The sequence below is a fragment of the Charadrius vociferus genome, unplaced genomic scaffold, assembly GCF_000708025.1.
Source record: "Charadrius vociferus isolate BGI_N301 unplaced genomic scaffold, ASM70802v2 scaffold105, whole genome shotgun sequence".
Lineage (NCBI taxonomy): Eukaryota > Metazoa > Chordata > Aves > Charadriiformes > Charadriidae > Charadrius > Charadrius vociferus.
In genome coordinates this window covers 147,347-174,254 of record NW_009648543.1, presented here as the reverse complement: position 1 = coordinate 174,254, position 26,908 = coordinate 147,347, and the positions used below count along the sequence as shown (strand labels likewise).

General features: G+C 40.9%; 1 protein-coding gene across 1 annotated transcript in view; it reads left to right on the top strand.

The window, feature by feature from the left end:
• Positions 1 to 26,908, top strand: part of FRMPD4 (FERM and PDZ domain containing 4) — a 121,700-nt gene that overhangs the window by 26,280 nt on the left and 68,512 nt on the right. The window contains exon 3 of the mRNA XM_009885949.1: positions 25,852 to 26,012. Within this exon, the coding sequence (XP_009884251.1) occupies positions 25,852 to 26,012 (161 nt within the window). The remainder of the gene's footprint in view (positions 1 to 25,851; positions 26,013 to 26,908) is intronic.

Here is a 26,908-nt window from a genome sequence, read left to right as displayed (position 1 = left end):
AAAGCTGTTTTTTTTCCAGTCCCTGAAGACTGCTTCTCCTGGGCAGGGGTGAGTGCAGTCTGAGTCCCAGGTACCTTTCTCCTCTGGTGATCTTGAGTTTTTAGCTCCTCACCTGTTGATCCTCAGGATAACGCTTTACCAAGACCAAAATCTGTACCAAAACCCACAGCAGATAAAGTGGGATTGGCTCATTGCTTTCCAGGTCTTTGGTTTTATGGGGGAACTGAGGGATTGTGTCTCAGTTGTCCTCTCTTTTGTATTGTCCTATGAGGAATATCAGGATGCAGAGAGCAGCTGTGTCACTTTTCATGGATATCGATAAATCAAGGAAAATCAGTGTTGTTCACATGTAGCAAATGTGAAAATGCAGTAAGATCTGTTCTGACCTCTGGAGAAACATTCTTTGCTACAGAATAAGCAGTTGGTCTTCAACATATTTCTTTGAAAGTTCTTTTTGGAGATTAACTAATTATTTTTCCATTCAGTGAAGTGGAACAAAATCCCACCTTTTAGACTGAAGGCAAGAGAGGAGTCTGAAATGATTAAAACAAAGTTATAAACCTTGTACTGAGTTGCATTAAAAGATCTTGTTTTTAATTTCTCATGCAAAATTGTTTATAATTCAATGATTTATTCCACTTATACCCCTAAAACATTTTTTTTTTCAGAATTAATGTTGTAGAAGTCTTTTTTACCCGCCTTTATTATTTCTTTATGTTTCACATTTGCTAAGGCTTTTTTAAAGTAACCACTAATTTTGCATGTGTGCTGTAAAGGCTCAAAGAGGGCAGTTCAGAGCTTGTGAAAGTGTGGAGTGTTTAGTGTTTCTCCTGAGAAACACTAAACCCTAAACATCTGAAAAATCTTGACCTGTGGTCAAGCATATTTTATTCAAGGTAAACATGAATAATAGTAATAACAGTACTTAATTTTTCATGTTCTGGGTCCAAATATATAGCTAATGGCTAAACAGCTTACACACACTTACTTTTTGTTGCCAGCGTTGTGTCTTTCCTTAGAGGATATAGTGTTTGGGAAATGAAGTTGCATATTACATACCTGATTTATGTTCATAAATATATACACACACAAAAAAAAGCCTGGGCTTTCTTTGAGGAAGTTAACTATAAAACTAACTTATTACAAAATCTTGTTTGGCCTATAAGGAGCAGCAGCACTTTGCTCATACACTGTCTTGTATTTAATCTGTATCATGTGGCTTTTTCCATTCAGTTCCATTTATTTTATAAAAGTACTTTGGGCTGTGTTGTTTGGCGTATACAGAATAATGCAAGCTATTTTAAAAATGTGTATCTAAGGTTAAAGATGAAAACATTATCAGATACTATGCTTTGAATTTGCAGTAAGGCTGTATTCAGAAAAAACAAGTAGATGTTTTTGTTTGAGCTCAGTACTTTTATTACCCAACACCTGTGAGCAGAAGCGTGAAATCTCTGTGTTTTCATTATAGGTTGCTCAAAGGCATTTTACAGAACAGCAGAGTGTTCTTTTTCTGCTTGTTCCCATGTTTAGCATATACGTAGTAAAGCCTTATAGGAAAAAGTAATCAATCAGAGTTATAAATAAGTCTTTTTTTAATTCGGTATGAGACAGATTTTTGCAATATAAGCTTCAGGTTTTGCTGAAGAAAAAATTGTTTCTTTATAACGCTCATCTGTACATTTAGGTAGGACTGTAAGTACAACTTTGCTGCTTTGATCAGAAGTCTGTCCAGCCCATATGCTTGCACCTGACAGTGGCTAACAGCAGATGCTTGGGAAAGAGGCAAAGGAAACTTGGCTGGCCAAGCTGTCAATAAAAGCTTTAAAGTAGAAAAGATGCAGGAGATTCCTCAACAGTCGAAGTGGAGGACACAGCAGGCACACCAAGGGCCTGGGGTGATGGGAACAGAAAGGCCATGGCAATCAACAGCCCAAGGCTGAAGTACAATCGGCTGAAGTACAATCAGCTGAAATGTAGGCATGTGAAAAAGAAAGTGCCTGCGGGACAGCCCTTACGTGGAAGCGTCTCATGCCCTTTCTGGGGAATCAGCATGCTTGGATGCCTCTCTGAAATGTGCCCGCCCTGCTCCCCAGCTACTAATTCCCACAGCATGGGAAACAAACAGGAGGAATGTGCGTGTACGCGTGTGCATTTAGAGGGCCATAACCTGACTGGTGTCATGGAGACGTGTTGGGATAGCCCACACAACTGGAGTGCGGCAGGTGGGGAAGGTGAGGAAGGGGACTTATCCTTCATGTGAAACAGCAGCTGGGAAGCAAGGAGATCTGCGGTGGGGATGGGGGAGTGAGCTAGATTAGAGCTTGTGAGTCAGGATTGGCAGGTAAACCAACATGGGTGATGATGTAGCAAATGTCTCTTATAGGCCACCTGATCAGGAAGAAGTAGGAGAGACCTTCAGACAACTGGAAGTAGCCTCACATTCACTTGCACTGGTCCTTACGGGAGACGTGAACCACCTTGATACCTCCTGGTGTGCAACACGAAGCAACAGTTTTGGGGCATAGGTGATTGGGGAACCAATGAGGAGAGATGCTTTGCTGCTTGTCATACTTGCAAACAAAGAAAGGCCAGTTGAGTATGTGAAGGTTAGGAGGAGCCTTGACTGCAGTGACCATGAGATGGTGGAGTTCAGGAGCCTGGAGGGAGGAAGCAGGGCAAGAAACAGGATCGTAGCCTTAGGCTTCAGGTAAGCAAGCTTTGGCCTGTTTATGGATCTTCTTGGAAGAATTATATGATATCTCATGGCTGTGGAGAGAAGAGCAGGGCAAGAGAGCTGCTTGATCTTCAAGGATTACCTTCTCCAAGATCTAATTTGGTCCATCCCAACAAGCAGGCCTTCTGCATGGAGGTCAGACATAAAAAAGAAATGTACAAAAGCTGGAAGCAGGGACAAGTGACCCAGGAAGAATAAAGTGACACTGTCTAATTGTGCAGGGATGGTGTCAGGAAAGCCAAAGTCCACCTGGAGTTGAATCTGGCTAGGAATTTGAAGGGCAACAAATTATTTTTTTTTTACAGGTGCATCAGCAGTGAAAGAAAGACTAAGGAAAATGTGGGCCCGCTGCTAGATGCTGCAAAGCCACTGCTGACAGAGGACACAGAAAAGACTGAGGTACTCAATGCCTTCTTCGCCTCAGTCTTTTCTAGTAAAGGTGGCCTTTAGGAATTCCAGGCCCCTGAGACCAGCGGGAAGGTCTGGATCAAAGAAGACTTGCCCTTAGTGGGTAATGATCAGGTTAGGCAACACTTAAACAAACTGGATGTAAACAAGTCTGTGGGGCCTGATAGTTTGCACCCACGAGTGCTGAAGGAACTGGCTGATGTCATTGTGAGGGCATTTAGTTATCTTTGGAAGGTCATGGCAACTGGGGAAGTTTCCTGACAGTGAGAGAAAAACAAATGTCACTCCTGTCTTCCAGAAGGGCAAGAAGGAGAATCTGGGGAACTACAGGCTGGTCAGCCTTACCTTGATCCCTGGGAAGGTGATGGAACAGCTAACCCTGGAAATCATTCCCATACACGCAAAGGACAAGAAGGTCCTGAATATTCATCATGGATTTATGGAGGGGAAATCATGCTTAACCAACTTGACAGCCATCTATAGTAACATGACTGGCTTGATGGATGGAGAGCAGTGGATGTTGTTTACCTTGACTTTAGTGAGACTTTTGACAGTCTCTCATATCATCCTTATAGACAAGCAGGTGAAGTATGGGTTAGATAAGTGAGGTGGATGGAAAAATGGCCGAATGGCTAAGCCCAGTGGGTTGTGATCAGTGGCGCAAATTCAGCTGGCGGCCAGTCACTAATGTAGTACCCAGGGGTCAATACTGAGTCCAGTGTTGTATAACATCTGCATTAATGACCTGGAGGGTGAGGCAGAGTGCACTTTCAGCAAGTTTGCAAAAGATAAAAAAAACCTGAGAGGAGTAGTTGGTACACTTGTTGGGTGTGATGCTGTTTAGAGGGACCTTGACAGGCTGGAGAAATGGGCAGACAGGAACCTTATGAAGTTCAAGAGGGGGAAAATGCAAGGTCCTGCATGTGAGAAGGAACGACCCTATGCACCAGTACAGTCTGGGGGCTGATCAGCTGGAAAGCTGCTTGGCTGCTTGGCAGAAGAGGACCTGGGAATCCTGCTGGACACCAAGCTGACAATAAGCCAGGAAGGTGCTCTCATGTCAAAGGCGGCCAACAGCATCTGGGGCTGCATTGCAAACAGTATTGCCAGCAGGTTGAAGGAGGTGATCCTTCTTCTCTGTTCAACATTGGTGAGGCCACATCCGGGACACTGGGTCCAGTTTGGGGTTCCCCAGTACAAGAGAAGAGAGACTGGGACTTACTGGAGTGAGTCCAGTGTAGGACCACAAAGATGATTAAGAGACTGTCATATAAGGAGAGGCTGAGAAGGCTGTGACTCTTCAGTCTGGAGAAGAGAAGGCTGAGAGGAATCTTATAAATACCTGATGGGAGGCAATGAAGAGGAACCCAGGCAGGGAAGGAGGAAATGGGCACAAATTAGAGTACATGAAATTCCATCCAGACACAAGAAAACACTTATTTTCTGTGAGGGTGATCAAACACTGGGACAGGTTGCCTAGAGAGGCTGGGGAGCCTTCATCCCCAGAGGTATTCAGAACCCAGCTGAACACTGTCCTGGACAACCTGCTGTAGATGACCCTTCTTGAGAAGGAGGTTGGACTCGATGATCTTAAAAAGTCCAGCTTCAGTTGCTCCATGATTCAGTAACTTCCCTGATAGACTTTCCTATCTTCCAGCAATCTGTTAGAGTCTTCCTGTGCAGAAGTTGTATTTGAAGGATGTGTTTGCATTTTGACCAGAAATTGGTTGACTGTTGTTAGATTTATTTAAAGGGTCATGTTTATAGATCTTTATACACATGATACTTCTACTGATGTTGTGTGTAGAATGAGACACAGGATGATGATAGACAACACCCCAAAACTTCTGTTATTGAAGCTTTTATTGCTGTTATCAATTAATTTGCACTAAAGCTGCTAAAGACTTTCTCAACAAGATCCTATTGTTTTGGACACTGTTGAGTTGGAAGCCCCTGTAAATTAAGCAGTACTGCATGATGTTTCCAGGGATGAGAACTTGATGGGGCCATGCAGCTGAATTGTTAGAATGGTCCTCAGCATGCTTTTTCACGTGCCACTCAGCACTTTCCCAAATAAACCCTGGCCATAGGTTGGGATTTGGCATGAGCTGTGGTTTCTCCCCACCAGGCTTTTTGGACACAGTACCTTGTGTTGTGGAGGTTAAGAGAATAACTACAGTAAGAACTACAGTGCAGTAATAATGTTGGCACAGGCTGTTCTGTGCTGCTTGCTCTCAGTGCCAGGGAACAGCCTCTGGCATAATTAATTTATTAGTATTGCCATAGTGACAGAAATGTTCTCAGGCCAATATTGCTTGCATATTATTTGGAAATACATAACAGGGAGGTGGGGGATACTGGGAGTCTTTTAGTCCATTTCCAGAACAAGACTGGTTATCTGTTGAGAAATACCTGGGGAATGAAAAATGAGTAAGTACTTGAAGAACACTTCTGTCTTAGTTAAACTCTGTTTTCAGTATGTATGAATATCCATTTTTGTCAGTAATCCAGCTGGCTGAAGCTATTTTTTGCCAAAGGAGAGTTTCTGTTTCCTAGAGAACCCGTGTTAAAGAAATTATTCCCTTTCAAGGCTTGATAACGGATACTTTAAACACATGCTGTGTAAACTTGAAAAGGTGCACTATGTTGTCATTGAATCTTGCAAAATATGTCATGTGTAATGTTATTACTGAACTGCTTTTGAGGCTTTGCATTGGTTAAGAATAGTATGGCAGCCCACAGCCACTGTGGCCATCTGCAAAGGCGATGCCTGTCAATACCTGCTTCGGTGTCATACCTGCTGACAGGGGTAGGTATACGTAACGGAGAGATTTATCAGCTGAATGGCAGAGACAGACAGTGAACGCGTTTGTTCTCAAGCTTGATTTATGTGCCATTGTATCTAGCTTCGCATTTTGTTGTTATAATGAATTATTCCTTTAAAGTTGCTTAGAAGACTTTAGAAATTACTTTAAGATACACAGGCACGTGTTGGCTCTGTATTTAGTCTCACAATTAGTTAGTTATACCATACTTCTGATAAACTGGAGCAAATCTGCAGGACCTTCCTATGGAAATTAACCCTTGTCATTGAGGCAGAAAATGCCTTCTGGTTACAGATCAATTGTATTAAAGAGGAGATCCAAAATATGGCTGGCTGCTTTTGATTGTTGTGAGCAAGGTTGTGACATTTTACACGTTTGGTATGTGAAAAGTAACCAAATTATTTGTAGCACTGCGGGTTGCAAAGCAAAGGGGTGTAGAAGCTTCATCCATCCAGAAGCTTTAAAGGGGTGCATAGGAAGCTTCATCTACTTTCCTTGTATGATTTATCGTGATCTGTAGCTGACTTACTGAACAGAGCAGCCAAGCAATACTTTCCAGCTGATACGTTCCGATATTTATGGTTGAATTTAATCTGATCAAAGATAAGGCAGGATAAGCCTATATCCAGTATATTATCCAGTATCCAGTACATTAAAAACAGTGAGTCAGAAAAGCCCTCCCTGAGAAACAGTGAATAAATTTGTGCTGGTAGTGTTTTTGTAACTGTGATGGGTCTAGAAATAGAAGCGAGGCAGTGCTTGTTAGCAGAGGTAGTATCTTTTACTGGGATGACAGAGGTAGTTTGGAAAAACAAAACAAAATCAAACCCATGCTTTTGGGCAACAAGATTTTCTGGTTAAAAGCTTGGCAATGTTTTCAGCTACATAAACTGCTCTAATAACTTGTTATTAGGCAGACTGGTACTAAAAGTATTTTTTTTGTACCTAGAAGCTTATCTTTCTTCATTTAGTGCCATTCTTACAAAAGATACCTTTCCTGCCTAAATAAATGGGTACAATAAAGCCTTGCTGTAAAGCAGCACGCATTCCAGTGTACCTGCAGCTTGGTTAGAGGGTGATGAACTTGTTACAGGCAATGTCATTCTTTCTAGAGCATCCATAAAGAGGTTTGTTGGTAAGGATCTGAGCACTCCCCAGAAGCGCATTGGGCAATTGCAGTTGGACTTTGGGTCTGTCTTCCTATGTGCGTGCTCAGGGGACGGGCACATGCCAGGGAGTGTGCTCCTGGGGTTGCCACTGATGCACCTGAGCTTTCCTCCTGGGACTGGCTGGACTAGGAGCCTGTTTTGCTGGACTATATTCAGATAGACACAAAAATCATGTTAGAGGTTTCCACCAGTAGAAGACAGAGGCGAGCTGGAAGCTGCTTGTCTTATAGCTTCTCCTCAGTGGATGTGCTTCCCCACAACTTGAGGACCTAGCTCCCAGTCAGTAGGATCTCAGCCCTAATTTGAAAAGACTCTCGGAGCTCCCTGCTAGAACCAAGGACATCACATACCCACCATATCAGAATTCCTGCTCAGGCTCAGAGGACACCATGCACTGTGGGTTCAAACTTGACTCTGCATGCGATGTGTGCTGTACCTCAGCCTTCAAACTGATGAAGGCAGCTCTCAGGCGGACTGTCTACCTCATCGTCTCCTGGCCAGCTGGATTCACATGCTGGCATGGTGCTCTGAACTCATCAGCACGAGTTCATTCCCTCCTGCAGGACCACTGCAATACAGTCTGTCTGATCAGCGTGTAATTGAGAAATGTGGAAGTTTGTATGGAGCAGGTGACAATGACAGCAGCCTGTCAGATCTTCGTTTGCTGTTTATGGCCTTTGTGGGTACCATGAAATAAGGCTTCTCTGTATTCTTTGAAGACTGTAAATAATTTGGGATGGAGGTCATTTTCTTTCCTGAGATCAGGTCATTTGTCTGTGATTTCACTTTTTTGACACAGAAACATGTACCGCAACACTAATCACTTGTATCAAAGCTGAGCTTTCAGAGTCTGGTCCAAAATTAGGAAGGATAAAGTACTGCATCAAACCTTGTTGCTTTCCGATCCAAGCATAGAGTGTACTTACACAAGATTATTAGCATGCAAAAAAACCCAAATACGACTTTTTTTTTTTAATAGAAAGTTATATTGAATGGAGGAAAGCACTTTACCATATTTAGTAAATACTGCCCATGTTGCTTTGTGCTCAACCCATCAGCATCAACCATATGACAATAATTATACAAGATAAGCTTTATTAATGAATTCAGATTTATGTGATGGGTCTCCTTGCTTTGTAGACTCCTCTGCTTTGAAGTTTCTTCTGATCAATCATTAGTTATTCCCATGTCTATGCCTACTGAAGAATTCTGGTTTTATGTTTTAAAGGACCTGTCTTTCTGGCTCAAACCCCAGCCATTTTATTTCTTTAGTTTCACAGTTTTTATAGTACAGTCTGTCATCCAATTTAATATTTATCAGTAGTAATAACTGACTGCCAGGGTATTTTCAACATTAATTCCGCGTGTCTGTGCACTGGATAGTCCTGCATTCAGAATTACTAAGCAGACCATGCAGGCAGACACTTTGGCTGTAACTTGTTTGCTCATTTATATACAGAAGAATGGAGATGAATAGCTAATTTTGCTGCAGAGAGTTGTCTGCTCTGAATCCCAAACGCTCCATATTTTGTAAGTCCAAGAGTCTGATCAAACCATTGTAGCAACCTTCCACTGCTGGAAGGGATTAATTGTTCCAAACTTCCTTTTCTTTCTCCCCTGGACCACAACTATCAGTGAAAGAGAATCTGAACCATGATTTGGAAAGCCAATTAAATACTTCCAGCATGACTGATGTAAATTTCTTCTAAGGATTACACTGGAAGTGTAGCCTTGCCTGAAGAACCAGAAAGGAAAGCACACGCAAAGGCAAAGGAAAGCAAGCACCAGCAGCGGACCTGGATGTGCAGATTTTCCCGACCGGATTGTGCCATATTGTTTTGGTCTAAGGGGTAGATTTCACCCTAACAGCACATAAAATACAGGTTTGTGTCCAGCTGCAGCCTCAATTTAACAAGAGCTGTGCAAAATGGGAATGAAAACCCAATCTTCTGATTGTGCTTAGTTGAAGAAAATCTAAGAGGGAGAGACAGGTTTTGTTCTTGCAGAAAGCGTTCAGTTCGTGGTGATGTTTCATTTAATCTGGCAACATGTACGCAGCTTTAGGGTTGGCCTAGTGATGGCTTTTCCTCCAAGGATCTAGACTCTACTGTAGAAGATTTTCCAAGCAGCGTATCCGTGGTAGCTGGGAGAAAAGAGGACACCAGTGGCTGTACACTGGGGTCTGTATATAGTGGCTGTACCTGGGCTTGTGTGTGCTGGAGTAATTATTTTGGTTATCCTTACAGTGAGTTTACTGTGCCTCACCTATGTTTTAGTGGGAAATGCCCTTTCAGTGTGACCAGAAGTACAGGGAATGCAGGTTGACGGAACACACTGAAGACAGCAGTGTTTGATGGATGGTGACATAATAGTGGTTCCCAAGACCTCCTGATGTTTCTCTGCTTCCCACAAACACCGCCTTTGTCTTGCCTGGGCTGAGTTTCACTCAGGTGTTACTATCAGTCAGGCTGCCAGTGGACTCAGAAAGGAATTAAATGTTGATGGATGTTTGCACTAAGCTGTAAGAAAGCATCCTGGTAGGAGAAAAACAAGTCTTTTTTTGTCAGTCTCTGGGAGGAGACTGGAAGGAGGTTATGGAAGTTATGGAGGTTTCTAGAAAATTTTCCATGTAATTCTTCCCACACTGAGGGTCTATAATGTCATGGGTATAACGTGGAGTGTTCCCAGCAGTCCAGAAGTTTGACTGTGAATTTCCTCTTGGCAGTAGCAACGCTTTTCCCACGCTATACGCAATTAAAAGTAATTGAGGGGTTTGCTGATGAGTGGCTTCTCCTCTGATTTCATCTCTACCAACTCTCCTTTCCTTCCCGTTCCTTCTTCCGTTGCACGGTCTGACTGTGAAAAAAGTCACCCTGGACTTTGGTGTGCTCACGTTCCTTGTGTTTTTATGCTTGGGTTTTTGGTCGCCTGTCCCCCAAGATGTTGCTAGTGTATCACCTTCTTAGGAGGACAGGATTCTGCTTTCACACCTGGGTATTGTGAATTCTTGCCAGACATATACCTACCTATATTTTAAAGAGAAAAACATATTTTTTATTTTAAAAGTGGTTTCTTTTTCCTATCCTTCTTTCTTAGGACAACAGAAGAGGATAAATTTAGTTGAAGAAGTGTAACAGAAAGATTTATTGCAGGATATTTTCCTCTTTTTTTCTGCAGTTACAATTTTTCTGGGTTTTTTTTTTTTTGGTGTGGTTTGTTTTTCTTAATGCTTCATGTATTTGAATCAGGCCAAAATTAGGAGGTAAAAGTACACTTCCTAAACTGGCAATAGAATAACCTACATAACTCTACAGAATGTGGGTACAGAAGCTTAAATGAGACTTCTAAAACACAGATTATTTTTCCCCCCCCCTGTATTTCATCTGTGGCAAAACTATAATGGTCAGACATAATGTCCCTTGAATTGCTGGTGGGTCTAATTTTTTCCACACCAGAGAATAAATTGTAAGCCGTGTTCTACAGGGCTATGAATCTGATTGAAAATGTTAAAACTTCTCCAGCACCAGTTCCCTATATTTATGGAGATTTTGATAAAACAGTGAGTAGGTTACTTATCCATCACTGAAGAAGAATTGTTATTTTCCCTTGCCAGATGTTTTAATTAGTTTTAGAAAAGGGTAGAGTGAGCCTTGCCTTTTTTAGTTCCAGTTGCTTTAACCCAATTGTGAGAATGTGACTTCTGTTTCAAAACAGAACTTAGAGAGTAATTTGATTTCCAGATGTGACAGATGTTTTCTGTCCTGCCCCCAAATGTGAATTGTATAGTTTTTGAAGTTAAACTGCTTGTCAGAACTGAGTAAAACTTCCCTAATTAATCTTTCTGAGCTCTTGATTTCTGGAATAATAACAATTTGATTTGCATATTTTGTTAAGTAGAAATGCTATATGATTAAATGATGAAAATTGGTTCCATTTATAGACTAGACTTTATGTGATCTCAAAATACAAAGCTTGGTTGTCTGAGTAACTAAAGATATGAAGGCATGTTTTTCTTTTGAGGAATATGTGCTTTCTACGTATGCTGACCTCTTACTCTATTAAAAAATGGTTTACTAAATGTCCAGAAAGCTATTTCCTACTTTCACTTTGTAGGCTGTGACATGACCAAGAAGTGCCAAATTTCTGGAGATGACAGCAAAGATACTATATGCGTGTATGTATGTACATTGCCAAGTTTGTGGTGTTTAACATACCAAAGCTGAAGGAGGCGGTGCCCACCTTGAAGTTGGTGTGGTTTGGTGGGAAGTTGTTGGCCAGGGGGCCCTGCGGGGAGATGGCAGGAGGCTCGATGAGCCCACAAACATCCCCAGAGTTAGGGCGCAGGGTGGCATGAAGGCATTACAACCTCAGGCTGGTGGCTGAACTCTGAAAATAGGGGATGTCCTTCTGGGCTAGGGTCAGTGTTGCCCTGGAGCTCCTGGTGGTACTGATGCATTAGTGCAAGAGTCCATCAGAGACTGCAGGCGTAGAGCAGCTCTTCCGGCCACGTGTGGTTTAAACTGCTGCCTGGAAATACCGCAGGCCGGACTCCCATTTCAGCCACAGTGTATTATGCTTCTCTGACATCAGTTTATATGCTGTGTAAATGAAAATGCAGGGCTCTGGTACCCCTGGAGCAGCAGGCTCAGACCCATCAGCAGGTTTGGCTCGGCCTTTCCTTCCTTGGTGGAAATGCTCTTTACATTTACTTTTATAGCAGACATTTAAAACCCAAGTTCAGTGTGCTTTGTGTGGACACTAAAATGAGGCCACGGTGTATTTGGTAAAGAGTCAGAGGTTTAACTGATATAATTGTACAGAGGTTTCCCTCCTTTGCTATGCTGGACAGTTTAAATTCTGCCCTATGTTTTAAAGGCCACTATGGTTCAGTGATGTTATGTGAAAATTAAAGTGCTTTGGGCCAGGAAGTGTGATCTAACTATAAAACGTTATTATAGAATACCCTGCTTAATTGAGACGTAGTAAATTGGGGACTTCTTCACTGGAACATTTCCTACAAAATTGATTTATCCTGATGGTAGAGACTGCAGCTTAATGGGGGGATAGTATTGGCTTAAATTTAGCTACTGCTATGTAGTCAGATCATGTCACGAATGATGTTTAAATAAGTGTGTATTTCAGCACTCTGTTATTTTCTGTTCTGTTCTGGTTTTGTGGGGTTTTTTGTTAAAAAAAAAAAAGAAGAAAAAAAGCCTTGCTGAGTATAGTGTGGCTACACAATAGCGCTCCTTCCTTTTAACCCTGAACCCCAGAGCAGCCTGAGCATGAAGGTGACCGACACTTACAAGCTAAACTAATTTACATTTCCCTGCCGATGGCTCAAATCCGTCCTTGTTCTTAAGTTGAAGAAGATAAGTAATAAATGAACATATTTCAGAACATTAGGGCTTATTTTCTTCAATTTTGGCCTGTTCTGTGAATCTGACCAGTATAGGTACAGAAAGAGAGATTATCGTTTGTACCCTGTATTACAGTAGGCTGAAAAGATGTGTAGTATCAGTGACCAAGATTTTGTTTTAGTTGTTCTTGGTAGTCTGAAAGTCTGAGTCTCTATGAAGTCTTTGTTTCAGCACTGTATTTAATGTTAGAAATGCACCAGTGTGGTTTTTCATCAAAAAGAAATCAATATTGCAAAATATTTTTTGTATGTTTTCAGTTCTGAAACTTTGAAGGCCTTTAATTATGTTTTTCATGAGATTGGGGTTTGCAAAATTTATCGTCTTTTAGATTTCAGAAGAGAGTGATGTGTTTGTGGCTTAACCCAAAAGCAGATCATCTGTAGAATTGTTCTGAACTCCAAAGTGAGGATCCATCATAGTTTGGAATTAACTGAAAACTATAAGTCTGATAGAAGTTAATGATAAATATAGAAGTTAACCATAAATTTTCCCTGATACACAGGAGGGGCAGCTTTTCTAGACCAGTGGAGCCGTTGTAGGTGTCAGTAAGGCTGGCTGTGGTTGCGCTCTGTATGTATGCTCCTGTCAGATCTGATGGGGCAGATTGTGACAATAACTCTCTTTTTTGGTGTTCCCAGTGGAGATTAAAGGGAAAAGTGAGTTCTCAAGACCTTTCAGAATTGCACATTATTTTTATAAATGCCTCAGAGATGTTGATCGGAGTTCAAAGGTGAAGCTTATAAAACTTAATCATCTATCAGTAGAATTAATTTTTAGAAAATTCTGACATTAAGCATATTTATGCTGCTTAACTGTCTCACATTCTTTGTTAAGAGTTTATTACATGCTGTTATGGTTTGAAGAACACACAACAATTCATTGTCGTTTCGACAATTATTCTATCACCCCTTTCCCACCCAGGAAGGGGACTTGGGGAAAAACGAGGAAACACAAGGGTTGAAATATAAATAGATTTAATAGGATAAGACTAAATAATTAACATTAATAATACGAAAGAACCAGTATTGATCCCAATACCAATGTAGAATATACAAGGATTATACTCAGCCAATTCTATCAGTGGGAAGCTGCGCACTCCCAGCAGTGGACAGCAAATGTTGGACGCTGCCAGCGCTACGGCTTCGGGAGGAAGGGAAGGACTCAGGGGTCCAGCACTGGGGCAAGAAGTTCTCTGGATCGCTGCCATCAAGGAACAGGGAACACTTCTCAGCAAACTTTCCAATTTATATTGAATGTGATGTTTGTGCTATGAAATAATCCTGTTGTCCAGCTTGGGTCAAGTGCCCGGGTCTTGCTCCTCCTCATCCCTGCACCTGGCTAGCTCAAAAACACGGAGACCTTGAAACCCACACACCATAGCTGGCTATACAATTTTATATATTTTATATATCATTTATATTTAATTTATAAATGTATATATACATTTATAATTTATATATAATATATTTATATTTATATAAAGTATAAATATTTTCACAAATTCAGACACTAGAGTCTTCTAAAAGTGCAGTTTTCCCAAACTCTCCCATTCAAAGATAACTTATTGCAAAGTAAAATTACTGAAAGAGAAATTAATCTTGTGTCGCTCAAACCAGGACACATGTATAAAGACTGCATTTTTCATAAGATTGTGCCAATTATAATGCGATGATAATTAAACTTGGTTTATGTGCTCTTTTTAAAATGCAAAAATGTTGTATTAAAATCTTCACATTTCTGCCTTATCAAAATTAAATGCCTATTTAGAAACCTTGTAGAGCTCTACTCTATTATTTACAATAGGAAAAAGATAAAATCATGAAGCAATATGTGCCGCATATATTGCAGAAGAAATTTCATTCCTTAATTCAGTAATTTTTACATTTTCCTCAAAATTTCTTAAAAAATTTTCTTAAAAATTAAAAAGTATTTGTGGTAAGTGAAGAGTAGTAGAAGAACAACATGCAGTATTAAAAGAGAAAATGTCTCCTTTTCTTCTTTGATTTTATCATTTTGTTCTGCTGATGAGACACTGGTCTGTGACTGTCGCTGTGTAGACAAGAGTTAGACAGCTCACTCTGCCTATTTGTTTTTTGTTTTATTTCCGAAGCTGTAAAGGTTTGGTTTGCTCTGTGGGAAAAGAACACGATCCGGTGTCTTAAACTTCACAGGAACTTCACCTAAAATTATGATTCCTGTTAGAGACTCCTAAGGTGAACAAGAAGTTTGGCTATGTTGGCAGATTACATAATAACTATTTATATTAAAATGTATCAATAATCTTGTATATATTTGGTATTATTAGTAATATGTCTAAAGTTGGGTTAGAAATTGGCTGATTATTGATGGGCTCAATAAATTCTTGTGTTTTGCATGTAGGTTTTTGTGATCAGTATTTCCTATTCTGTTGTATTGACTCAGCCACTGGCTGGGACAAAGCATTCCAGCTTCACCTGGATATACACCCCTCTTTTTAAGTCCCTCTTATAGCATTTTCTTTCACTTTCTTACGCTTTGAAATCAGTGTCTTTCACTAACACCCATGACCTTCATCCCATGGTGTCTGAACTCCCGTTCTGGCACATTTTGTTTGCCTGCCTTGTTAAGAGCTTCCACTATCTGTTTACAGTCAATTGGGACTTCTTGAGATGAACACGGAGATTTCATGTGCTGATCAGCCTGGCTGCAACTTCCATTACCATTTCCTTCTTTTTTTTTTTTTTTTGTCAGTGTTACTGGAAATGGCACTTGTGTTTCACTTTTTTCTTTACCTGTAAGTAGGGGGTTTTCTGTCTGAATAGGCTTCCCTAGGACAGCTGTCAACCTGGTTTAACCCCAAGGGGTCTGTTTTGAAATGTCAAATATTGCTCCTTTACCTCTTGAGGAAGCTTGCTGGCAGTTATAAATGCAAGGAGGTAATGTTTCTTGTACATCATTACCATGCATACTGTCTTTAATAATATTTATATAAATACTGTCAAACATAATGGATTACTAGTTGGGTGGGTTTTTTTTCATATGTAGGTAAATGGAAATTACCCACAGGCTTTAGGGAAAGCTTTTTGGATGTAATGAAGCTGAAATATGATCACCAGCACGCCTAATTTTAAGGTATATAAAATACCCTATGGTTACTAGAAATGCTCTCACTTAGAAAGGCTAGCAGCTTATTTTGAAATGAATAAGTAGGCCCAGAAAGATCATTCAGCCATGTTGTGCTGAAGTATAGCAAATAATCTGTCAGGGGGAAAAAAAAAAACCCAAAAAACACCACACCTAATTTTTTTTCTTCTTTCTATATCCCAAGTTTAATTTTCGCATGACAGCTCTATCTGGCAGCCTCACCTCCCATCACTGTGATCTGTCATTCTGGATTATTTCAATTAAGTTCTTTTTCTCATTTTGCATTTGCTGAGGAGTCGTAATGGCACGGTCCCAAATCAGCAGTCAAGAAGAGTTATTCTCTCTATTTGTATGTTGTTAAAAGAAAGGGGAAAGAAAGATGGTTTCTCTTCTCCTCTCTCTCCTGCAAGCCTTCTCCAGAGTTGTTACAGAATTAGAAGTTTTGCTTTGCAGACTGTAAGTGAAGGCTCATTTACAGAACGTGAAGGCTTGATGTTGGGCCTTTTATGAGTTATTATGAAAATCTTTTCAAGTCATTCTGTACACCTTCGTTGCTTGTAGATTGCTTTCACTGTAAGTAAACTCACTTCTGTCTGGTAGCCAAAGAAGGAAAAGCTTTTTCTTCCACTCTTTGCTTCAGTGCAAAAGTTGAACTTCTTTATAAAAGCACAGCACCTTTCCAAGCTTCTCTGCGCTTGAGTCTCCAGGGAAGGGAATTGATGTCCGACATGGAAACTAGAGACGGCTTATTGTACTGACATACAGATTGCTTCTCCGTGTGCCCCTGAACACAGAGAAACTCACATATCTAACTGGGTTTCTAACTGGGTTCCTGTGCTGCCCTTTGCTGAAGTCAGCTCCAACCTGCTTCTGGGTGCAGAGGGCTGTACCCACCAGAATGATACAGCAGTTTATATCCCTCAACCTTTAAATGCGTGATTGTGGATAAACTAGGCAGCTGCAGTACTGAGTACCCACTTTGTATCTGCTAACCCATACCTTGCTGCTTTCCCCTGATTGCTGCTTTCAGCTGATGTTTAGTTTTCACCTGAGAAAGATGGTGTTTTGCTGAAGAGACGATAGATCGGATGCTGGGTTGATGTGATACCACCAGAAGGGCTGGCTTTGGTTCAGGAGCTCTCCAATGTAAACTGCAAAAAGGAGGGAAATCAGTAAATAATTCAGAGCCATTTCTGTGACCTGCTCATGCATTCAATTGCTGAAGGAATGAGGAAGATTAAGTTCAAAAGAAACAAATGCGTTTTACTTCCGTTGTAAGTGCTTATCTCCATATGCTCGTAACTGTACTGAGCCACCAGGAGAGAGGCAGATACAGAGATGCTGAAGCAGGGATTTGGGTATTTCAGCGCTTTCTTCATGCCAAACCCAGCTGTACCAGGGGGTTAGAGTGGACACATTAAACCTGGATTCTATCTTCTTACCACGTTATCGGGGTACCCACACTTAGCGTTTACAGAGAATGACATCAAAGCAAGCCTCCAGCATTGCAGCAGACCAGATTTCTTTAGTCAGGAGCTAATCTCATCAGCACCTTAGAAGCTATTTCCATGGGCTTTCTCCTCCTCCTTTCCTTTTTTTAACATTTCAGTTGGACAAATCGTTCATGTTGAGTTGGAGATGGCAGCTCCTTTCTCTCACTGGATGAGAAATGCTGGCGGACCTCAGCGTCGGTCCGTGCTGTTTGCGGCAGAGCTCGGCTAGGCAGGAGCCAACAGATTGTTGTTGATGGGGTTAGCGTGAAACCTCTCAAAAGCAGAGTGAATGGGAATTGTTCATTCTGTTTGCCAGAGGACCCTTTGGGCCCAAATGAATTTATTGTGTATCTGCGGTTCAGTAAATCTTCTTTTTTTCCCTTGCTATGTCTTTAGTTGCAACAGGGTTTATTGACGCATGTATAGAAGATAATGAAAAGCTACATTTGAGCTCATCTTTAAAGGCCTCAATGTAGTTTGCTATCCTAAATGGAGTTGCTCAGATCATGTAAAGAAAAAGGCCTTTTGTGGGGGGAAAAAACCAAGGTGTACTTCAGATCCTACCCGAGTAAATGTGATAAATTCCTGCTTTGGAGGACAGTCAGTGTTTCTGATTTCTAACAAAAACAACTCGCATGATTTCCTCCTTGAAGGACCTGGGCCAGGCAGGTGGCCAAACACCCTGCCTCCCTGAGCTGTACCACCAGTCCGTGCTGCACACGTGAGAGCCAACTTGCTGAAAGGCTCCTTCCAGGAAGGAAATGCCAGTGACTTGGTGGGATCCTAAATCTCTGTTCCAGGAAAAGTTAAGGCCCAATTGGTGGTGCATTTGGGACCCCTGGCGTAACCAGCTACTGTTAGTCCCAGCCTTTTCTGCTGCCTTGCTGCCTCGGATGGTGAGGTTGCCCTGTGCCCACACAGCCCCAGCAGAGGGCTTGCCCTGAAATCCTGTGGGGGAGGCAGTTGGCTCTTCAGTCACAGCCTAGCAGATATGAATAATTTGTGAACTTCCTTTGGCTATGAAAACCTGCGCAAGCCAACAGAGTGGGCCATTGAATCTCTTTCCACTTACAGGCTTCCAAACTGGGAGCATCTCTGCTGAAGCCGGGGTCACCCTGGTGGGAAAAGGATGCCAGGAAAAAAACACTGGATGAAGAAATGCCATTCAGTACAGTGTGTATAGCAGCATAATTACATATTAAGGGCGGGCTCTCAGCATGCATTATAGGCCATATGTGTATGGGTGCAGTTTAGACATACTCACCCTTAGTGCACCAATGTTGGCTGTGCATTTCAGGCGGTAAGGAAGGCAGAGGCTGGCACCATGCTCTGCTTACACTAGAGGCAATTCCAGCATTCAGGTAGCCAGTGTTGCTGGGAGCTCCTATTTTCTTCCATTGGGAGAGATTCTCCTTTGGGATTTTTTCTAACGTAGTCAAGTGTTGAAAACCATTTTTATTTTTATTTTTTCATTCTTGTCCTTTTATTGTTCTGTAACTCGTCTTGTGATATTCCTAACTCCTCTCTGCAGGGTCCCTTCGTATCTTTCCTTCCCATCCTCTGTGGCCCTTTCTTTGCCATGGCAAATTTTCACCAAGATGTTTCTATGCAATTTCTGCTATTTGGCTGGTGCCTGAAAAGCCCCATCTCAATACAGCAGGCAGGAAACTCAATGTTCATTGTGAACAGAGCTCTAGAAATGCTTGATGCCGTCCTGAGAGAAGGAAAATAAAAGGGACCCTCTCTGACAATCTGTGGATACAGAACTCAATCAAACAACTGCTAGTCTGCAGTTGGGGCTTGGGGCTTATTTCCATGGGATCTTGGTGGGATTCCAGTATAGAAGTTTGTTTTCTTCCGAATACATAGCATTCGTATACAGTATAAGCAGACTGCAGAAGCGTTCACATATTACACATGTAATATTCTCAATATGAGGGTGCTAATTGTCATTGTAAAATATACTTTCAGTGTATTTCTCCCCGTGCCTGCCTGAAGCTGAGCATAAATCTTTTTATTCCTCTAAATTTTTATTCATGTCAGTTTTATTCACTGTGATTTTGCTTCACTTCGTCTTGCTTTAGATTGCACATCATGCCCGGCAGTGGAGGAAGAGTGGATTTTGAAATTTTTTACGTGTCAGATTTCCCTGTATCCAATTTTATCAAAAAGCTGTCACCAACTTCTTCTGAAACCAGCAACCCTTTTTCTTTCTAATTACATTTTTACCATATGTTCATCCAGATGGCATATGCCAAACATTTTCTAGGGTGCTATAAAATGACCTGACTTTAGAGGATTTAACTGCTGAAGAAGCTTATGAAAAAAATAGAATTGACACCAGGGCAGAAAAATAGTCCTAGAAAGAAAGAAAAAAATCTGATAAATCTTCCCAGTTATATTTTGTCCCTGTGATATTGAATTCTCAGCATACACACCTGCACGAAAACAGTGAAAATGAAGGGAATATTTTATTGAAGTGTTAAAAGTTGACTCCTTTTCATACAGCTGAAAATAAAACTTTTGTCTGTTGAACATGCCTTAAAAGAACTCTGGAGCTGTGAACTACTCTCTGGTTTGCTGCAAAATGGAGCAAAAAAGAGTTTGTCAAGCCAACAGATTCTCTCTAAGAGCAGCAATTTTACTTAGCAATGTAATAACTATTTGGGCAATTTTTTTTCCTGAAATGTCATTATCAAGTGGAAGACAGATACAGTTGATGCATGATTTTGACACTTGTGTCCTAGTTCTTAATAATTCTTGTGGGATTTTTAGGAGAAAATAAATTAACTTGAGGTATACTGAGAGGTACTTGAGGAGAGAAGGGAGGAAGAAGATTTTTTTTCGTATTTAGCTACTAGTTAAGATAAATGAATGAAGGTCAAGTTTTCCTCTTCTGGAGAGTTTGTGTATTTGTTCTCACCTATGACAGTTTCCTTTTAACTGGCATCGTTGTTTTGATAGTCTTTCCAGATTACCAATGGGAAAACTATGAAATACCCTCATGTTATTATCGGTTTCCATAATATTGTCTCAAGTCTCAAGCCATTATACTTACAGCTAATTCCTGAAGACAGGTGAATGAGTGAGAATCAAATCTACTTTCTTTTGTTGCTGCAGTAGCTCTATGACTTTCAATTGCAAAAGAAATTTTGAGTGCACAACCAGAGGCTTTTAACAGAGTATGAACCAAGATGTGGTTTTGGGGCAGAATGGGCAGAGTCTGGTGCTCTCAGGGATTCAGATGGACAATTGCAAATGAAGGTTTGTTTGGTGTCCTTAACTTGCATAGGTCTTTTTGAAAATCGCAACTGCAATCAGCAAAGCTGATCCTCCACCTCCTCCGAGTTAATGAGACGGGATTTTAACAGTGCTCAACAGTTTGAAGTGGTTTTGTTATTCCTGAATTAAATCTTTGATAAAAAGTCCTGATCTCCATCCTCCTTGACCACTTCCACTCATCCGCCCATGAGTGGTTTGACATTTCCACAGACTCTTCTCCATCATTGAGCAGGATTACACCTGCTGCGTATGGAGTCAAAAAGGTCTATTTTGTAGTTAAATCAATCTGTATACCGGAGACATTGTAACTATTTAAAAGTTCAATTCTTAAAATTAAGAATGCGTGTTAGCCTTTGAAGTAGTTGAAACAAGCTGTAATATGGAAATACAAAATGAAACACCAAAATGCAGCCTGTCTCCACGCTGACATGATATGATGCAGCAGCCATTTGATTATGGTTAAGTTGTTTTAGTGTTTGTTGGCATGCAGCTGTATTAAACTTGCCTTGAGGTATCACCTTTTCTCCTCTTTTTTTTTTTTTGGCTGTCATAGCAGAATGGAGTTAACGTTGTTTGGGTGGCTTTATTAACGTATTTCCAAAATAATGTTTATCATAAGGAGGGTTGCTGGATTCATGCTGTAGTTTTCACTTTCTTAGAAGAGTTAGACCCTGAGCATTTTCCTGCAGTGCAAACTCCTGCATAACAGATTTCAGCCTGCTGAGGACAGGCTTTTCTTAGCTACCATAGACAAACCTCTCAGAATTTCCCCACTAATCCCTAAGTGTCATGGAATGACATGTCAAAATCCAAAGGCTGAAAAAGCATTGTGCTCGGATACTTTGCTTCTAATTACTAATATGCATTATTAAATCAAGCTCTCATTTTAATTACAGTCTTTGTTTAGATATTCCTTGGGTTATTCAGCGTGTAATTTGCATGAGGAAAATACTAAGAAGGTTTCCATAGAAAGTACTGCCAGGTTAATCATTATGAAGCTAACGATCTGAAGATTCAAAGTGCCAGCCTTAAACTATACTTCCGACTTTCCCAAGCGTGAATTCAGGCATGCACTTGTTACATTAGACTCCTCATAATGTCCTGGGCAGCTGAATTGTGTTTGCAGATGCTGGCTGCCTTTTCACGGCTGGTCAGTGTTCCCCAAGGTACTCTTCTTACCTAATTTTCTTCCTCCTTCAATCACTGTGGGCCCCTTTGAGGATGAGTGTGGATGAGTGTGCACACCGATTTTATGCCACCCTGCTATGCCTCCATTCTGCTCTGTGTGTCAGTGTGTGCACACTTAGATACCTTGTCTCTCGTTTCCCCTCATTACCCTCTCTTATGAGTAGAGTAGTCACCACAGAAAGCTTTTGAGCGTAAGTACTTGGAATTACGCTTCTATGATTTTCCATAGCTGGTAGTTTATCTCTTGGAAGAGACTGGTATATAAAATCTCTGTTCAAGAAATTCTCTAAGAATTGCTCTCCTTAATAATGGCAGCTGTCTCCCACTGCTCACTATAAGAGTACATCAGAGAAGATAGCCTTTTGTAAAGCAGAGACTTATCTCAGTCATTGAAAATGGTAGGAAATAAGTATCTCTATTTGAAAAGGTGATCTAAGGGCAGCTTGTGTTTGTGTGTGTGGAAAGAACAGTTCGTACTAAAAATCCTAGCCTTTTTCCTTTTCTTCCATTTTTCCATCAGAAAAATAAATCTTTAGGTATAATCTAGGCACGGTACCATCTGAACACATTTTTTACTGTGTTTGAAGCACACTGGAAGTTTGCTGTGTTGGAATTATAAGATGTTTCACTGTTTAAGTGATGCTCTCTGTAAGGTTCCCCAAGGTGGCTGTTTTGAGTCCAAGTTTATTAGATTCTGGTTTAGAACTCTTAGCAGTTATTCTTCAGCAGTCAATATTTTCCATGAGATGGAGATCAAATACCTCCAATTAATGCAAAATTCAAATTAGTCTTGAACTATGGTACTACAACTGGCATCTCAATAATGGACTAGCCACAGGAGGAAGCAGGTTTGTCAACGTACCATCACACAAAGCTTTGAGTATTCATCTAATCTCTTCTGGGATGACATTCACGTATCTTGCTGCTCTCTTCAAATACATTTCCAACGTACCGAATGATACAAGAATATCTGATGCAGCAAGCTGTGGGAGCGTGAGATGCAGAGTCTTTTTAGTTGATGTATTTGAAGGTGGATAACCTTAAAAATCAATAAAACCCTGCTGCGCCACTCAGAATCACGATGGACTGTTCCTTACTGATCCTTTTGCTTAGACTGTGAATAACTGATGCTGTGCTGCTGCACATTCTCAGCACAAGCCGATGCGATGGCTGGAGCGAGGCATCCACTAGCAGAGCTGCTCTTCTCAGCAAATCTCGATGTCTGCTCTTGGAATTTGTTATCTGAAGGGCAGCTGTTGTGGGGGGATTTCGGGGGTTGTTTGGGTGGGTTTTTTTCTTCATGATTTACTTTTCAAACCAAACTACAAAAGTGCTTGGAGAGAGAGGATGTATAATGGCAGGAAAGTCGTTCTCAAAGGCTCCAGCGGTATTTTCAGGTTGCTTGTAAATATGGCATTTCCTCTTTGGAGACAGCATCAGCTTGTAGTGCCCCAATTACAAAAATGGAAAAAGCTATTAGGAAGAAATGATTAAATAGAACACTTTAACTTTGTGGGAAGTTTGTTAAGGCTCTCACCTAAAAGAGGTGACAAATGCAGATTTTTGTATTCTCGACCAAAGCAAACTTCACAAGTTGAAATAGATAGTTTTTGAAATACCAATGTGTCTTGGTTCTGGCAGGGATGGGGTTAATTTCCCCCAGGAGCCGTCAGGGTCAGGTATTCCATCCCAGTGACCCATGCCCGGGCTATGAGAGGCTCAAGCCAGGGAAGGGAGAGCAGTCGCCACTCGGGGGTGGGCTGCGGCAGCGCGGGTCGGGTCGGTGCGCTGCGCGGCGGTACTGTAATCGCGTCTTCATATCCCTTTATCAGTGTTATTGTTTTGTTTTCATCTTCCCTTTTGCTGTTCTGTTAAATTGCACTATTTTAACCCATGAGTTTTGCCCTGTCGATTTTTTTTTTCCCCACGGCTGTGGGAGTGGAGTGAGCGGCTGCGTGGTTCTTTATTGCTGGCTGAAGGCAAACCACGACACAGTGACACCTCAGAAAGTGTCCCATATGGAAGACAAAATGTTTGAATGTCTAAAAGCTCAAATCGTTAATAGGGAGGAGGGTGGCAGGGAGATCTTGAAAACAGATTTCATAAGAAGTCTGCATAAAACTCTGATTTTCTATCAGTTCTTTTGATTAACAATTGAAAAATATCTAAGATTCATTGACAAAAACTGGGGGAACAGGAGGAAGAGGGGTATAAAGTATCGGATATGGTGCTCTACTTAGTGAAAGAAAATATATTTTCTTTTCTGACTTCTCCTGATGCAGATGCTAGGAGAGCACAGAGATATTCTCGCTGTCTTGCCTATTTTTATAAGGAAGTAGCTTCTGGTACCTCTGATCGTGTGCATAAAAAGGCAGCATGTTACTCTTAGGCAGACTGACTCTAGCGATAGGGATAGAGAGTTTCTTTGAAGAAAAGCCCTAAAAAAACCCCAGTCACAGGAATAAACTCCCACTGAGAGTTTATTCAGATTTTGCTGCTCTTCTGTGTATCAGTAATAGAAGCAGCCTATGGAGAGAATAGAAATTGATGTCACGCCCAAGGTGTATGCGTTAGGGAAAGCTCAGAGAAGTTTTTGCCCATTATTGATGCTGAAAACAGACCTCTAGATGATGCCTTTCTCCTTACAGACCACCTGCCTGGAGCTCCTCAGGGAGTTGTATTTGAAGGTGGAAAAGGGACAGGAGGTGAGAGCAACAATTCTGGTTGCATGGGATGTCCCCAGGTTCTCATGTTATAACATGTTATATGTAAGATTGTCAAGGATATGCAAAAATTACTTGATTTTCATATTGTTAATTATTATGAGGAGACCAACTTTCAAACTGATGATACTGCCTACTGCTATAGGGATATCTGCCTGTCTGATATTATCCTTTGCAGCATTCGTAGTTTGGGCACTTGGCCGTTACCTTTCCCAGCGCAGGAGCCAGTGCCCTCCCTGCAGATGGGGTTGGGACTTGGCTCCATTTGTCTACTGCATTTATCCACTGAGAGCTGGAGTTAGTTCAGCACCTGCAGATTTACAGTCTCTTGAAGATAAAAAAAGAGTTAACTCTTGGCCAGGCAGCTTTGAACAAATACTATCTGAGGTCTGTCGAGACTGCAATAACCCGATGCCATGAGTCATCTGTATTTATGCTACGCTGACCAGGTATTGCTTGTTGTCTGCAGTGGCGACTAGGTTTCCTGAAGCACATGAGTTCAGTTAATGGCATTTGGAAGGGTATGACACTGGAGAGGTCTGTTTGTCTAATCGGTACTGGGAATTGGTAGCTGTGATTTAGCGGGGAGCTCCAGGCACTAGGTGGGAAACATAAAGTATGTTCCAGTTCAGTCTGCATGCAGCATCAGTCACATTTCAGTGCTTATTAATGTTAATTTAGAAGTATGTATGCTTTTAAACCATGACCTCTTTCATGGATATGTGATGTTGGGTAGCTTTCATCCTTTTCATTTTCTGCTTGAAAAATCAAGATCTTTCCCTCCAGCTGTGAGACATTTTTCTTCTAGGTACAATAAGTGAGCTTCATCATAACACTGTAGCTGACAGTAAAGTATTTTAGTAATTGCTGATAAATACATTTTCTTAATATTTTTTTTTTCTTTTTGCCCTGGAACAGTTTGGTGTGACTTCAGAGAGTTTACCGGAGAAGTAAATATAGAGCTGTTACCTGTGCCTTAGGTAGTCTGATTGAGATTACTCAGCTCGGAAACTCGCTTAACGTTTTAGAAAACCAAATTTAAACGTGCGTCCTCTCTTCTTGCAAAAGGCTGGCAGACTCTAATTGCTATGTTTTACATTATGAGTAGGTCACTCTATTATTTTTCCCTTCCAAAAAAAGAAGGATGAAAAATTCAAGCACAGATGACAAAGATGAGCAAAGATGACAATGTTGGGTTATTTTTCTTTCATATAGGGGGTATGATTAAATGTATGCTGTCAAAGAGAGACGTCTTTATAGGTAGATACTATTGATTAGTATTTGAGACCTGCCAGCAGCATTATTACTTTATGTATCGTAAAATCTAATAGAAAATTATTAAGTTGATGTTTTAGTTCCTATAGTGAGAACACTTCAGGTATTCATCTCATATCGTTGCAGAAATTGCTTGGTTCAAGTAGATACCACAAAATCATGTTTTAATGATTTTTTTCCTTTTTCCATCTTTTATTTTTTTTCACAGTCACATGACACAATCAGCCACATTTGAAGACCCTCGAATAGACAGCTGCCAAATAACCCCTCCAGCCCCTCGGAAAGTGGAAATGAGGAGGGATCCTGTGCTAGGATTTGGGTTTGTGGCTGGTAGTGAAAAGCCAGTTGTTGTACGCTCAGTAACACCAGGTATGTTTTCCCCACCTGACCCCAGCAGCAAACTTGGACTTAATCTACTGAGATGAAATACAGTTACAAATTTGAGTACTGTTAAAATATTCAGACAGTCAAAATAATCGCAAATACTAGGTAGGATTTTAAGCCATGTATTACCCAGTAGTTTCCCTCCTTGCACTCATTTTTGAACGTTATGGAAATGTATTAACAAAAAGCCGGTTTTAGATTATTGCTCTAAGCCATTACTATTGTTTGCCTGAAAAAAAGTTGACCCACTTCATTCAAGGAAAGAAGGTCTCCTTCCTGTTATGTTTATATTGGTTTGATGTCACCTTCATTTCCATTGAATCCGTGTTTTCAAGAGGTATGTTGAGTTGCAAGATTAAAACTTACATATTTTTCATTCTTTTTATCATGAGCTTCCCAAGGAGAACTAGGTTTTTAACTGTCATACTTGGTTCTAACTATAATATTTGGTTTTGAAAAAGAGGATGTTATTGCTGGCTTTTTTTTAATTTATTTTTAATAGATATTTCTGTATAACTATGTGACAAAAAGCCAGGTCAAAATTGATGTCTAAATGTCTTACCTGCAGTGAAAATTAGTAAGTTTTGTGGCGTTTTTAAACTTACGGGAGACCAGACCTGGGACTAATCAGTCTCCCAAATAGCGTGCTCCTGCTCTCTATGCTTAAAAGTTCAGTTGTTATGTAAAATTGCCTTGGAGCCAAGGGCAGGGATTTGACTTTGCTCTTGTTCAATATGTTCTTCAGAACCCCTGCAGAGAGCAGAGGAGAGGCAAAATTGACTTTGTGAAGTTCTGATGTCATTTACCCACGTGTGTGCATTGATTATATTTGTATTGCTTTCATTTGAAGCGAGCAGCGTAACTAATATTTGAGCTAGACC